The sequence below is a fragment of the Brachyistius frenatus genome, unplaced genomic scaffold, assembly GCF_029030835.1.
Source record: "Brachyistius frenatus isolate BFR_SWC_R1_liver_20210118 unplaced genomic scaffold, ASM2903083v1 Contig_22, whole genome shotgun sequence".
In the NCBI taxonomy this organism is placed as follows: Eukaryota; Metazoa; Chordata; class Actinopteri; family Embiotocidae; genus Brachyistius; species Brachyistius frenatus.
This window is the reverse complement of record NW_027210621.1, coordinates 4,873,604-4,889,304: the sequence shown is the minus strand read 5'-3', so window position 1 is coordinate 4,889,304 and position 15,701 is coordinate 4,873,604. Positions and strand designations below refer to the sequence as shown.

Here is a 15,701-nt window from a genome sequence, read left to right as displayed (position 1 = left end):
GGGCTGATGTGGACTTTGCTGGCACTTGGATGTGATGAAGAAAAGCTCCAGAGCCGGTCCGTGAATGCACCAGCAGAGGGAGATCATGTCACACGACAGTGCTGCAAATTCTACTCTCCTATTTTACCGTTTCCTACAAATTATAATGAATAAAGGTGTAGATAGTCAGACAGCTAACCACTTAAATAATTAAATAAAAAGCCTGAACTATTATCAGACTGAAATAGAGATCAGCAAATAATGTTTGTGTTTATTTAAAGCAAAATAACACCACAAACTTAACACATTGTTAAGAAATTGTTATGAAATTACGAAAATGTTTGTTTTAGACGGTAATTACTTTTATAATTATTTTGTATAGGTGCATTATTTGTTTTATGACATTGCACATTTTTTCTTTCATTTTAGATGCTGGAAAATTAAGAGCTGTTAAGGGTTAAACCGAGTCACTGAAATCCGATACAGTTGCTGATGGATGAGCCTGGCTGTGGTTGACTCCTTGTTGCCTGTTAGGTTTCAAAATTATTTCCACACCACAGGTGAGTTTCATCTCCTCTTAAATTTTAACGCGAGATAAGTCGTTCCCACTAATGTAAAAGCTCACACGCCTCTCTGATCCTGCGCCGTGGTGTCCTGCTTTTCGGCGCACTGCGTCATAACGACGGCGGCGAGGAAGTTACGCATTTCCTAATATTGGAGTTCATTGGATAGAATATCACTCCGGCAGGCAGCAGATACACATGTAAGTACCACGGCTTTTTGGGCTCTTTGTTATTTAAATAAATGTTTCGATCTCTGCGGATAGGCTACTTTCTGTTGCTGTCTTACCTGTGCGGCCAGGTGGGTCGACATGACAACCTGTAGCCTGAGCAAGGAGCCCCACACGCAAAGTGTTTACTAAAAGTTTTGTCTTATTAATTCCACATTAGTCTTAATTATTTAAAGTTACATGGTGTAACATTGAGCCCCGTGTGTTGTTATGTCGAGAGGAGGACTTTGGTCAGTAATCTTGTAACTCTTTCATTGTAGAATTTCTGTCACTGATCTCCTTCCTCTCTCTCTCTCTCTCTCTCTCTCTCTCTCTCTCGCAGTATGGTAGATTACACTGTTTCAGGCGTACCAGAAGCCCTAGTCCCAAACAAGGGTGGCCCTTTCAAAATGGATGAGCTCGCTCTAATGGCCCTGCTGGAATGTCCTCTGTGTCTGGAGCAGCTGGATGTGTCAGCCAAGGTCCTGCCCTGCCAGCACACTTTCTGCATGCCCTGCCTGCAGAGGCAGGAGGCAGCCCAGTCCCAGCTGGTATGCCCAGAGTGTCTTGCTCCGGTCCCGGCCAGGATGGTGGAGGAGCTACCTGCAAACCCCCTGTTAGTGCAGTTTCTGGAGGGGCTCCAGGGACCCGCTGGGCCTGGCAGAAACATACAGAGGGCCCGCTATGCAGTGCCCTTAGCCAGGGGCAGCTTGACAGTCAGAGATGATCAGCAGCAGCAGGAGAGTCCACACAGAGAGAAGCAAGGGCACAGTGAGGTCAGTGAACAACCCTGGCCTTATTCTGCAATTCTACAGGAAGCAACATGACCCTAAACAACTCCCACTCCTCTTTGGGTGACAGTTAGCTGGTCAGCTGTTGTTTCCTATTTGTTTTCTTATTTTTTTTCCTGTTTGTCCTTAGTCTGTTTACATACTTTGCATTAATATGGACCATTTTCCAAAGCCTAACATTTTGTTTTAAGGTTTTGAATGTCTCTAACAGTGCGTTGTCATTTTAAACATGACGTCCCAGAGCAGTGGTATATATAGATCATAGCCTCTATCATGTATCATAGTAAACATACTGTATATGAGTTTATATCACAATTCTTCATATCAGGAAATAATCCTAGGAAATCAGTTGACACACTGTTATGAATAATATAACTACTAGAAATGTTTTTGTCTGTTCCAGCAACTCAAATATGCTAATAAATCAAAGTACACTTGTAATAGTAATCATGTTACCCATCCCACCCTATGATGCCCTATTTATTTATTGATTGGCATAGTACACATATCATCTCTGACACACACGTACTCAGCATTGTATATTCACAAAAGTGGAGCAGGATTTTTCACTTGACAACGCAACAGCTGTGTGAGACTACGTGGCTCACAAGAGCTGCAGTGTGATCTGACTTATCAGAACATCTCCTCTGACGTGTCAGGATGTGTTCCTGTGGGCCTAAAGTGATTAAAAATGTAATTACTCTACAGTTGCACCTTAAATCAAAGTCAAAATGATCTTCCTGTGTGACAGAGAACACAGTAAAAAAAAAAAAAGACAATCCTCCTGAGTCGAACCCAAGATCAGAGTGAGGAGAGCTGCATTATAGCTTTATAACTTTAGATACCTACTACACAACGTGATAGGTGTGTATAAATGAATAAAGAGCCAAGTTATGTCGAAGATAGATACCTCGCATAAATTAAACTCGTACAGTAAGAGTGAGTCAGATAGATTAACACCCAAAAGAAGTCCTTCATTATGGATACAAATGATTGGGGCAAATTAGAGTGCTACAAGAAAATCAATAAAATATTACATGTGAACTAATGAACGACTTGACCTAAACATATGACCAAGAGAAATCAAATTAATAATATAAGGGGGTCACATAATCAGTGCTCACACTCAGATTTGAGTTTATTTGTCATTGGAGTAATTAAATGTGGTTAGTAATAGACTGAATTATATCATGCCTGATGAATAAAATAAAGAAAGACAAAGTAGAGAGGAATACATGTTTAGAAATCATTGGTCTGTATAAAACAGGTCTGTGCAACACACCCACACACCTTTATTTCATTTAAATTTAAACCTAACATCTGAGGATCATAAAGTTACTTCACAGTAAAGTACATGTTGAATTCTCCAAGGTGACGAGAAACACAGACCGGCCTTTTCAAAAGTTTTGTGCTTGAAAACTGCTCGGCGAGTTCGAGAGTTTACATTTAATCTGCATCGTGAGTTCAGTCAAAAAAAATTCAAAAAGCTCAGCCATGTTCACGAGGGAGAGTTTATGATCATATTGTTTGTTCGACATGCTGCAAAATTAGAATGAATTATAAATGTACTATTTGTATTATCCAGTGAGCCTTTGGATGTATTTAGTGCGACTAAGATTTATACTTTGTAGCTGTGACATTGTTATGATCCTTTCAGTGTGAGATGAAGTGCATATGAATTAGTTTTTTGTGCTTCTTAGTTTCTTTGTTGTTCTTTTTGTTTTTTTTTAAGTAAAAAGTATCGGTAAAGTAATTAATACCTGATATTTTCCTAAGAGTGACACGGGATGTGTCATATCGAACTCATCTGTATATCTAGATAAAAAGATGCTGCATTGGTGTCTGTTCAGCACAAAATCTGTTCGGAACATGCTGAGTTTTGTTATTCTGCACTGAGTGCTTTGAGGCAAATTAGTCACACTGAAACTTCCCTTATCTCCTTTATCTATAATGTATGTTTGGCCTAGATAAAAAAAAAAGTTCACTGGTTGTTTCAATATAACCAACAAAAAGTATCTGGTCACAGTTTGTCTTTGTTAAAATTAAGGATAAAATAATCAAATTTTTGTATCCCCTTGTATGGCAATATGCTATATTTGATCATCTTTAAAAGAGAGAGTGTGCTGTGTCTTAAAATCTTTGAGGGCAATGATTTCTTCAGAAACATATGTCATTACGTTACATGAATTCACAACTTCCTGTGAACATGCAGCCGCTGATATTTGGATTTCTCCTGCTCCTCAGGCTGCTCTCAGAGCCTCAGTTTATAACCAACGAGATGTTATGTCACGAGAGCTGGTCCTCCCGCCTGGTACTAGTATCACTGCGAAACAGGGAGTGAATGACAACTGGCAGTACGAAGTGATGGTAGCGCTGCCTCTGTCACTGCGCTGCAGACGCCTCAGCTGCAGCCCCTCCAGCAGGCCCAGCCGCCGGCCCTCTGCAGGCCGCTGTGTGACTTTAACCCACAGGAGATGAATCTTGAAGACAGTAAATATTGTTTCAGCTTCCTCAAAGTCTGCCACTGAAACTGCAGGAAAAAGCTCATTTTTATTGGGCTCAGTCACTTGTGTGTGTGCAAATGTTCTTTAAAATACTATTAAGGTTTGCAGTGTTTAATAGCATATATGGACCACGACCACTAACAGAATGAGTACACCTCAATTAATACTCTCTCTCACACACACACACACACACACACACACATACACACAATAGAAACTAAAAATGTTTTATGAAGTAAAACATTAACTTCACGGGAAGTTTCAAGTCTGAACTCTTGAGAAAATTATAGATGCCACTTTGGGCTGTGGTCACTTTTATATTGAATTGAATTTTTTTTAATGGACTGACTAATGTTTTGATTTACAAAATGTGTTATGAATAGATCCTCCAATTGTTAAAGTAATAGTTTACTGCCTCTTCTAATAGTTGATGTCCTCGTCAGATCAGCAAATCAGCGGCACAATCACTGCCTCCATATTAGAGAAACGTCAGTCTTGGATGAATACAGTACAGGAAGTTCCCGTTAGTACTAATATATAATGGTCATTGGCTTGTGGAGCTGGAGGCTCAGACTTCTGCTACTGTGGTCGTTTCTTCCCCTGAAGGATCTCTGAAGCAGTTATATAAGGACATCTGTACTTGTGTGCTCTCCATTAAAGCACACTTGAGCTCGCCTTTTTTTTTTAATGCGGGTGGTCAAATGGTTTTTAGAGGCTGGCCGCAGAAAGGACAAGGCCTGCAGAAACAGAGGGAGCTGATGTCACATGTTACAGGAGATACGCAGGGCTCGGAGAGTTTCTGAGCTGAGTGCTCAGTCTCCAGGGCGGACACACTCTGTTCTAATCATCCTGCATTGTAGTTTTCTGTGTATGTATTACTTATTTCTGGTTTACAGGGAGACATCCTCACTGTCATCAAACGGGTGGATGAACACTGGATCGAAGCCAGGCACGGGGATAAAATTGGAGTTTGTCATCAGCAGTTTACAGAGGTGAGTTCTTTCTTTCTTTTTCCTTCTGTCACTCTTTACATGGTGGGTTGTGGCCTTTCCAGTGGGCTCAAGTTTGACACCCACCATTTGGCACTTTGGTCTGATGGTGTTGCCCTTGTAATCTATTGAACCATGGATGTCATTGCTGGATATCATTAATTCCAGTTCGCTGCCAGGACACCACCTCGATTTCCATTCAAATCTTTGATTCATCTGTAAATGTCCCCCCTGTTCTGCAAAGTGCTGAGGCAGAAAGCTAATCTGTGAAGCCCTGCTGTGTCTGCAGCTGCTCATTAGTGTGCGACTGTGGCTTACTCAGGTTTGCAGGGCTTGCTTAGCAAGCTGACTGTCATTTGTTTTCCTCTGTACTTTATGTCTCCATGAGTTAACTTTATCCATGCCGGGGAAAATTGTGTTTGTTCACACAGCGGTGCCTCATTCAGCTCTTGTTTACTTCCATCAGTACTTATCTGTTTTGCTGTAGTTTTTTCCCAATATATCCCGTCTTCTTATCAGTCTTCTCCTCCTCCTGCGCCTGCTTTTGTCTCCTGTTCACCGGTGTCTTGTCCTAAAGCGCTGCCTCAGTGATGCTCTTTATCGTTTTCTACCTCTGTGCTCTATCCTTTCTTCTTCCACTTTCCTCCTCTCCTCTCCCCTCTCCTTTCCGAGCCTGCCTCTCCTCCTGTCGTGCAGCCAGGCGTGAAGACACAGTAATGCTTTCTCTGCTTGGGTGGCATAACAGCACATCACTGTGGGGAGTGAAAGCATTAACCCTGCCATGCCTGTCTGCCTGCCTGTCTGTGCAGCTCCTTTTCTCAGCACCAGTGAACCCTTCCTGGCTTATTGGCTGGTACTTATCATCCTGTCTGCCTGCCTCCCTGCCTGCCTGTCCAACAAGTTGCAGGGGTGAGTTGAGTAGTGATAAGTGGGTGTATGTAGACAGCTGTTTTGCTGATCAGCAGGAGCAGAGGTTGACAGGCGCTAGTGGCAGGTAGGAGCGAGTTGGAGAGGATTTTCTTGACTGGGGATTGACTGTCCCCCGTGTTTGGATTTATCTTGATTTTTACTCTGGTTTCTCCTTATGTATTCATCTATTCCAGCCAAACTCGGCGGCTGCCAAACTGCTAAAGGGAAAGAGTCGGAGGGGGGGTGACTCAGCAGAATTTCACCCTCCGACTGGGAGCGGGGGCAAAGACAAGGCCACTGACGCATCCAATAGGACCGCCCATTACGGAGTCCCTCAAGTCCCGGCAAAGACACCCATCGTCAATGCTTTGCCCCTCTCCAACCAGCGGAAACAGCCTGCAGCAGGCAGCAGCAACTTCTATCAGAGGACAACTGGAGGGACGGCCAACACCAGCACCTTTAACAGCTTCAGCCGTCAGGTTCAGCCACTGCTCCTCTCTGTGCCCCCTGCTACTCGGGGCCACTCTCACTCCTCCAGAGTGAATTCTCAGCGAATTAGACGCCACTCTGACTCGCACAGACACCTGTTACAGGTGAGTCTGGTGCCTCTCTCTTTATCCATGCCTCTTTTTTTTTTTTTTTTTTTGCTTCAAATAGATTCCTCTTTCTCAATGGCTGAGTAAAACGTCTGGCTTTGTTTTGTTTGCAATGATTTCTTTTCACAGAAAACATGTGGTTGGCAAAAGGCAGAATGCTTTTCTCTGAGATAATAGAAGTGATTATTTGAGTCACTAAGGGATCAAGTTGGCCTCAGGAGTGCAGGGAGGGAACCATGACACTAGGCTGAAGGAATGAATGAGAAAGAGGGATCGCCCTTTTGTTGGCTGTGGCATGATTAAGTGGCTCTCATTAACACAACACAGATGTTGGAAAAGAGCTCGATAGGAAAGGAGTGAGGACTGGAGGTGAGTGGACCGTGACTTTGAAAGATCTTCAATCATTAAAGTCCTGGGACATAAGCCAGGGTTTCCCCTCAGAGACGAACAACAGTTTTACAGGCTGTCCTTTTTCTTTCTTTAGTTCAGGGAGATGTGGTTCTTAAGGTTGTGGGAGTTTCTTATTCTCGCAATATAGCTGGAGAGAAGAGAGGAAAAGCTCCTTTTGTTTAAACATTTCTATGAATAAGATGCATAGAGATCCAATTCAAATACTTCTATTAACTTCAAGGACGCTCAATGGCACTTAAACACCGAGCTCACCTTTACTGTTATTGTGTTATCCAAATTCATTATCATCATTAACACTTGCATGTCATTGACATTCTTGAATTAGATGGTTTTTACTCTTTTTTTGTTTGTTTTTTTGGGTCAATCTTGTGGCCTCTATGAATTGAATAAAAACTGATTATCATTTAGGAACTTGTGTGTCTCAAGCTATCAGGCGGATTTTTAACTCACTCTCTTTGTGTGATCAGCATAATATCTGCTGCATATTTTATAAAGAACATGGTAGGATGAGGGATGGACGGCAAACATTTGAACAGGCAGGACTATTTTTATTTTCTTAAAGAAAATAAGAGCATTGTGAAACTACAATGCTTCCCTCCCCAGGAAACTGATGTGGCAGTTCACAAAAAGGCTTTTCATTTTTCTAAATATGGCTAGGTGACTATGACATGCAACATGATTGACAGAGCCTACTGTGAAAATAGCAAATGACAAAAAATGCTTTCTTTAATTTTTATCACCCTCGCTTCAAAGTTTCAATGGATATATTTCAAAGAGCTGGACACAGCTCTACACTGCAATTATATATGTCAGAGCATACAAATGCTAAACTTCATGCAGGTTGGAGAAAAACAGCAGGAAGGGAGGTTTTGGAGACTTGAGAACAAGATAAGAAAGGAGGTAATGGGGGAGATAAGACAGGAAGAGGTACATGTGAGAGGTAAAAAAAAAAAAAAAAAAAACGAAAAGACCGCATATAGCTGAGAAGAGCAACAGAAAACAAAAGCTGCAAGCTGCTAAAAGGCAAAACACAAGAAGTCGGAAGAAAGAGGAGGAATATGAGAGATGTAGAGAGTGGGAGGCTTGGAGAGTCCCTCAGTGTGTCTGCTTATCGCTCTCATGCTGATGATGATGAGTCACTGGTGAAGTTGGTTACATAACAGACCCTTCTCTCCCCTGCCTTCAAACTCCTTCCTCTTCACTAAGCAGGTAACACTCACTTTCACATCAGTGGGCCAGTTATGGCAGACAAGCCACGCACTCCCCTTCTTTAAAGGAGCGGGGGGCCGTGTCCCTAAAGCTGACGCTGAGCTCCCCGGTGCCCGAGCCGGCATGTGTGCTATTCTTAGTGTCGCATCCCATCGGCTCTCACCTCTGGCTCCACTGTTTGACAGGGAGCTGCAGCTTCCCTCCCACTATGGATAAAAGAATGCATATTAGTGTGAATATCGGCATTAGTTATGTAAGAGCAAGGTTTAGGATAGAAATGAGCCAAAAGCAAAAACAAGTTCAATCCCATATCATACTTCACTGTTTGACCAGAGTATCTGACCGCATTGTTATCAGTAATGATTGAAGCCTGTGAACTGACGGCATGAAAGAGCTGAAACGATTAGACTGGGTTATTTTTTTTATAGCTGCTTTCATGTGTGGGGTGTCACAAAGTGCCTCACTGATACAAGAAAAACAAAAACAGTACATATAAATAGATACAAATTGTTGAGGCATTTCTTACTATTTTTTTTAAATCATTTTACAGACCAAGGGATTCATTGATTCATTTGAAAAGTGACAAATGAATCAATAATGAAAACAACAGACTGTATAAGCTTCAGCCTAATCTACACGTTTTCTTTTATGTTGCTTTATTGGAATTTTCCTTAAAAAAACCGGGGATCAGACGTCTTTAAATCGGTGTGCTGTGTGGGCATGTGCAGGCTGTGTTTGACTGGCAGCTCTCTCACTCTACTGTTAGCTTTGTTGCACCTGTTAGGGTGGACAAATTACACCATTTTTGAAAGGCATTTGAAAAGCGGATGAGCTGGCGGGTGCATGCGGGGGATGTGCAAAAAAGATGCAGTCAAGGTGGTAGTTTCCATGAGCGTGGACAGAATATATCTAATGTAGAATAGATCCTGATCCTGAATAAAATGCTATTTAAGTGTCCAATCTATTAATTTGTATTTGTATCAATCTAAAATGCATCTTATCAATCAATGATAATGACTTGACAACCTAAACCTTGGTATTTAATAAGTTATTATACCTACAGATTTTATTCAGCCCACGTAAAAACCACTCACAACCCTAAATAAAGAAATTCAGAAAACCGATTAATTGTCCAAATGTCTTCAGGCACAGGGAGAGGAAAATCAGGAACTGTCAGCCACAGTTAGACTGTTATAGCCTGACATCAGTCTATACAGCTGTTATCTTTTCATATCCTTCTGGTTACCAACCATTTTGTGTCATTTCATATTAATAAGAACACGTTTTTTTTTGTGTATGTATTTTGAATGTTTGAAACAAATATATTCAGCTCACATAAACACATTAAATACACATTTATTCTGTTAGAAAAATACACTTTCATCAGACAAATATAACTAATAAAATCAAAATGTTGACAAACAAACTGAAAATAAAGACTTTCTCCACAAAGTAATGTATCTGGTCAAACATCTGGGCCAATAAGAGGTTAAATCAGGGGACCGCCAGGCATTTCCCGACATTACCCTGAAGTCTTGCAATCAGTGGAGAACAAACGCAGGAAGCTGCAGTCACCGTGGTCCGCTAAGGTCATCGTTGATGATGTCAGCGGGATGCCACAGTGAGTCGAGATCAAACTGGACAGAAGTCTCACTGTCATGCACTTTTTGATGATTACGTGCAGGACTGGCTCATCTCGAACAAGGCCAGTGTTAGCAGTTAATAGAGGATGGTAGCATGATGTAAAATCCAGCATGGCACCAATCAACTTCAACCTGACTTGATGTATAATTAGCCAGAGTAACGGAAAACGTGTGGGTGTGTTGGTCCTCACATCAATAATTAATGTTGCCACATTTTCACAATGTTAATGTGTCACAATTTCACACACACTATGAGCTACTGTTGACAGACAATAAATATTGCTGGCTTTGTGTGACAGGATAAGTTATGAAAATGTAACAGCAGCTATAGATTTCTAATAGTAGTAGTTTTCGCAATCAGATCGAAGAGCACGTAACTGGCTGTTACTGACAGATTAGGACTGCAGTTATAAAATAGAGGAGTCGGGGAAATTGCTGTTGTGGAATATAAAATAGCTTAGAAAGGGACATTTACAAAACCGCTGAAGCTAAATAAAGATGACCTGTAGAAAACTCTTTTATTATGAAAAGATCAAATAGAAAGATCTTAAAAAAAAAAAAAAAAAAAAAAAAAGGATTATTTCACAATGTGACTTTTATCATTTATTTGTCTATATTTATCGGTGATTTTTTTTTTTTTTTTTTTCTTTTTTTTTTTATTATGACATATTTATCTAATTCTGAACACTTTGATTTCCCATACAAAACTATCTTACTGTGATTGTGGAAAGTGAAAGGTGTTAACTGTTCTTTTCTGGTGACTGAACACCGAAAGATAGACATTAATATTATTTGAATTGGTTTATTTATGCTAGTGGGGATTGTGACTGCAGGAACTTGACAACATTTTACTTCAAATAGGACTTTTTTTTACTGTCTGACTAATAACAGAGTTACTCTCCTCATGTAAATATGGCTCAATGCACCTGACCATTGCGTGACTGCAGCACATCGGAAGCAGACTCTTTGTATCCTGTAAAAACACAAACCAAAAATGGAAAAAAGGATACAGAGTAATGAAAATAACTAAATAATGTAATACATGGAGAAGTTTCTGGGGTTTTTTTTGCTGTTGCATTACACAACATTTTTCTGAAGATTGCAATGCTGGTGTTTAAATAATAGTGATAAATTGCACGTAAAAAGACGTTTACTACTTTCACCCCTTTGTCTTAACACTACGGGAGAAATGTGATATGATTTTAGAAAGGACAGGGAGTTCTTACTTTCTACTGGTCGTGGCTGCTTTTGGTATAAACATCATTTGAATAACGTTATCTCTTTATACTTCTGCCTCAAAGCACTGACTTTGAAAAGTGAGAGTGTGGTCATTGCACTGGATGCATCTTAAATATGACCGTCTTTGTGCTTTTGTGTTGTCGTGTGAATGCAGTGCAGCGTTATAGTGGGAGCGCTGTAGGATGCAGGCACATACTGTATACAGGCAACCCTGGGCTCACAGGCCAGCATTAGTACTTGAAGCAGTTGAGTGGTGGTGCTGTAAATAGAAGCAAACATCTACGGACGTCACGGCAAAGAAAATGGGCACCGAGAAAGTTATTTACGCCTCTTTATAAATGACAATAATACAAAAACATTAGTGTGTGTTTGTGTGAGGCCTGTTAAGTCAAAGGAGAAAATAAAACGTATACAGAAAAGACCTCATAAAGTCCCTCAGGAGGTAGGGTAATTAGGGATTAAGATTCATACTGTATCCTTAACGGTTAGAAGACACACCTCAGTGTCACTCCCTGTTACTCACTGACTGTCAGGCCTGACTCCATCTGTTTCTTAGCGTTAAACAGACCATCTTTGATCCATGAAGATAACATACAAAATAATACTTGTCTTTATATTTTTTATTGTTTGCTGTATTTTAAGTAGCTTTAAATGTATCCATCATTCTTTCATCAGCGAGTTGAAAGTAAGGCCACGCTTTTCAAAAGAAAATCCAACAAATCACATCTAATATACAGACAAGTGGCAAATTAAAAAGAAAAATTTGAATATATGAGATTTTTAGAGACTGTAGATGCTTCCAAACAAGACAGAAAGGTTCAGTGAGTGGTTTTATGAGGATAATGTAAATTATGTAATCATATGCTGCGGCTTCTGTAATCACAGACTGTACGCTTGTGAAAGCCTTTGAACCAGCGGGTTAAACAACACTGCACCGCCATCATCAAAACACCAAATAGGGGAACATTTAGTTTAATTTCATTTATTTGACCTATGATAAGGTTCACATGTTGTCATGTCTGTCTTAAAATAATACACACATTCCCTCTGAAACAGTTTTTACTTGGTGTAATCCACCTGTTCATAAGAGCCATTATGAGATCCTTTCTGAACATGCTGTCATTGGAAATCATGGAGGCCAAAATCCACAGACCTTGTTCCATAGAAAATTATATTCCAAAGTTTTTCTGAAGTTAATGGGGTGTCAGGAGTCTGAGTCACACAAATCAAGTGGATATCTGCTTTAAATATTGTCTTTTTAGCAGTCAGTCCTCCACTTTGGTCTAAGACTAAGCTATTTCATGGAATAAAATAAATTTTATACAGACAGTCATGGTGCCCAGAGGATGAATGCTAATGATACCCTGACTTTTCATGTAAAGCAACCATAAGTTCAGAATCTAATGTTGGTTCATGACCTAAAAATCAAGTGACATCCCACAGAACTGCTAGAAAAGCTAGAGCCTTGTTTTCACATTGTGCTTAAATAATGTGCAATGCTTCACCCTTTTAATCTTATATGATGATTATATGATGAATTCATCCTGTTTCAGAGTGAGAGGATGACCAGTGAGACTCCGCCCACCATATCTATGGCTCTGGTGAACCCCCAAATGCCCTCTGCCTCTGCAGACAGTAAAAACTCCTCCACACAGCAGCTTTCCATCAGCGTGTGAGTCACTGTTTGAAACATTATATTAATGGTATGATAATGTCGGATCATATGTGCAAGATATGAATAAAATAAGAAACACAGAATCAGCCATAAAAAAGCCAGCTCAATCTGGATACATGTTTTTAGCAAGTACGAAAGTAAACCTTCTGTGTGGCTCCTCAGGTGTGCTGTCCTGTACTCCTACAAACCCCGACGGCCAGAGGAGCTGGAGCTGAGGAAAGGAGAGATGGTGGGAGTGTATGGAAAGTTCAAAGAAGGCTGGCTGCGTGGGTTATCGCTCCGAACGGGCAAAGTGGGCATTCTGCCGAGCAACTACATTACACCTGTGCTCAGGTGAGAGGCTGTGATCCCTGACTGCAGGAAGAGGCAGACAAATTACATTTGAATTCAGACAGTAATTTAATGTGGGCTGGAAGATCATGAACACATTTTAAAGATTCATTAAACAGAAATATATCAGGGCAGGTGCTTGGTTTTAGGTTCAAACTTTCTTAACAGTATAACATGATGTAAATAGACATTCAGTTTATGATAATGTGTCTCATTACCCAACTTCAGGACCTCAGCCAGACTTTTGGAGACCAAAGCAGCTAATGCGTCCTCGCAGTACAACACAGTGGCTGGAAAGAAACCCACAGCTGCCAAGAATCCTACTGTGGTCCTTGCACTTGATAGGGTGAGCGCTGATGGAACGATACACTCAACAGGACAAGTCCCGTCTGTGCCAAATGGAGCACAGCATGCAATGTCATCCACTGGCGCTGGTAAAGCATCCTTCTATGGGGGCTCACAAGGTTGGGAGACAGTGAGACGTATTTTTAACCCACATAGAGGTTAGTGTTCATCAACTGTATTCTTGCAACTTAAATTAAATTCAAGATTTTTTTCGTGGCGCTTAACTCATATCTTTTAATTTGTAATTTTTTTTCTCAGGCTCAAACCATCTCTCCCATATTTCCAATTTCAATGTGCCGTCAAACTCGCAACACTTTGCTCAAGTTCAGGCGTCTGGCTACTCACCTGCCCTGCAGAGGAAGAAACACAGCAGCATCTTATCAAATGCTGGCAGACCTCTGGGGTGGATGACTAAGCCAGCAGCGCCCTCTGCTGCTGCAGTCATGAAGGACAGGGAATTCACTGCTTTACATGAAGCATCATTTCAGCATGACAGACAGCTTACCAATCGGCCGCCCTCAATTTTAGTCAGACCTGAAACACACAAGAGCAGCATGGACAAGGTAATGTCACGCTAATGATTTCTTGTGAGAGTCATGAGCTTTTATTTTAGTTATTGACACTGTATTCACCATTCTGCATGAGTCACAGTAAATGTTTTACATTCACAGCCTGCAAAATCAGTGCGGTTCCTCACACATGAGGACTCCCCTCCTCCAAAGCATCAGACCTCCTCTTGGTCGTCAGGAAATCAGGTTCCCCCCAACTGCCATCCCGGGCCAACTCCTTTAGAAGTGTGGGCCCCGTCCCTCACCCTAGGAAGAGACGGACCAGGAATCATACTCAAAGAGGGAAAGGGTCCTATCCTCAGGAAAGGCATCGAAACATCGATCTATGATTTAAATTCTAACCTGCACAAACCAATATCTTCACAGCCGTCGCTCTCGGCCGTGTCAGCTCAGTTCAGCCCCAGCAGGCATGTAAATAAAAAGCAGTGATTGATTATCAGACAGACAATGTTATGCTATGTTATGACTATGAAAAATTTACAAAACCCTCGGGCATCTTCTACTTTTCCTTTTTCCAGACACAGAGTGACCACAACGCATTTAGCCCAAATGGACTCCGAGCTCAGTCTGCTTCAAGGAGAGCTCGTCCTCGTCCACAGACCTCGACTTGATGGGCGGGTTCTTGTTACTCAGGAGAAGAGTGGGCAGACTGGCTTGTTCCACAGCAATGTTCTTCAAGTCCTCGAGCGGCTCAGCTGACTGCGTATTTCTACTCCACAAGTATATATTTCTATACTCTGGTGTGTTCAAACTGCCAAATGACTCGATTGACCTGCTGAACAAGATGCGTGCTGATGTCCATAGGGTTAATACTGCCAAATGACAATCCTGTGAATGGTGTTTATTTTTGTCCCGAGTGCATCTGAGAGTGTGGTTCAATTATCTGGAGATATATTTTGCGCCCTTCAAAGTGTGTGCATGTTAGTGACACATGTACTCTTATAAGATTTTGCACAAAAACCCACTTAATGACTGTTCCTTGTTTCATACCCATGCTACACGCATTGTTGAGTGCCTTTGTAAAAACCCGCGAAGGAAACAAAACTATATTTGAATATATTTAGAGAAATTATGAGGTAAAATATCTGTACTGCTTATGTGGTAATAAAGTATACTCCTAGGACATTAGTAGTTTGGTGTCTTATTTCTGGTGTAAACTATAATTAATAACAATACCATATCTTTTAGCATGTTGGGAGTGACCCTGAGCTTTACACATACCTTATTCTGCATCTTTGGCAAAGCTGGATTTTACTTACAATTCTCTTGGGGCCCCCTACTACACTGTGTGTAAACTTAGCAGAGTTTATTATCTGCTTATTTACTAGGCTAATGCTATTTAAAATAGCAATAGTTTAAAAAATTATATGTGTGTATATATAGGAGGTTCATTTATGTAGTTATCATGAGAACAAAAGTCCAATTTCTCATCAACATCATTTATTATAAGAAGACATTTGTTGTCTCGAGATCACAGAAATAGTTATTAAGAACTTTAAAATGGAGCATGTGTTTCATTTGATCTCGCCTGATTTCAGATCTCAACATTGCAGTCATGACTGTCAAGGAGGCAAGCCCGTCCTACTGTAGACACACTGACCAGACAGCATCTCCACATAGCATGCAGATACTTTTGGTCCATAACTCACTTTTATCAACAAATATGACAAATAATGGTAAAAAGACTAAAGTGTTTTCTTGTGATAAATGGTTGATCATCTCATTTTTTTAGGGCAGTGAAAT

At 40.8% G+C, this 15,701-nt stretch overlaps 1 protein-coding gene and 1 long non-coding RNA gene across 3 annotated transcripts; one reads left to right on the top strand and one right to left on the bottom strand.

Moving 5' to 3' along the window:
* Window positions 1-482: 482 nt before the first annotated feature.
* On the top strand, window positions 483-15,081 carry sh3rf2 (SH3 domain containing ring finger 2). Of its 2 annotated transcripts, none has more exons than XM_069697043.1 (10): window positions 483-742; window positions 1,092-1,524; window positions 4,940-5,035; window positions 6,136-6,534; window positions 12,593-12,711; window positions 12,877-13,047; window positions 13,273-13,547; window positions 13,648-13,952; window positions 14,061-14,365; window positions 14,477-15,081. In XM_069697043.1, the coding sequence occupies exons 2-10, from the start codon at window positions 1,093-1,095 to the stop codon at window positions 14,655-14,657; spliced, it is 2,283 nt and encodes a 760-aa protein (XP_069553144.1). In that variant the 5' UTR covers window positions 483-742; window position 1,092; the 3' UTR covers window positions 14,658-15,081. The 2 variants fall into 2 exon arrangements, with proteins under 2 accessions (XP_069553144.1, XP_069553145.1); XM_069697044.1 differs by having other exon boundaries at window positions 14,061-14,369; window positions 14,477-14,569.
* On the bottom strand, window positions 13,095-14,106 carry LOC138620097 (uncharacterized). Its single transcript, XR_011310851.1, has 2 exons — window positions 14,022-14,106; window positions 13,095-13,923 (listed from the first exon to the last, which is right to left on the bottom strand). It is a non-coding gene; the product is annotated as an uncharacterized lncRNA (long non-coding RNA).
* Window positions 15,082-15,701: the final 620 nt, after the last annotated feature.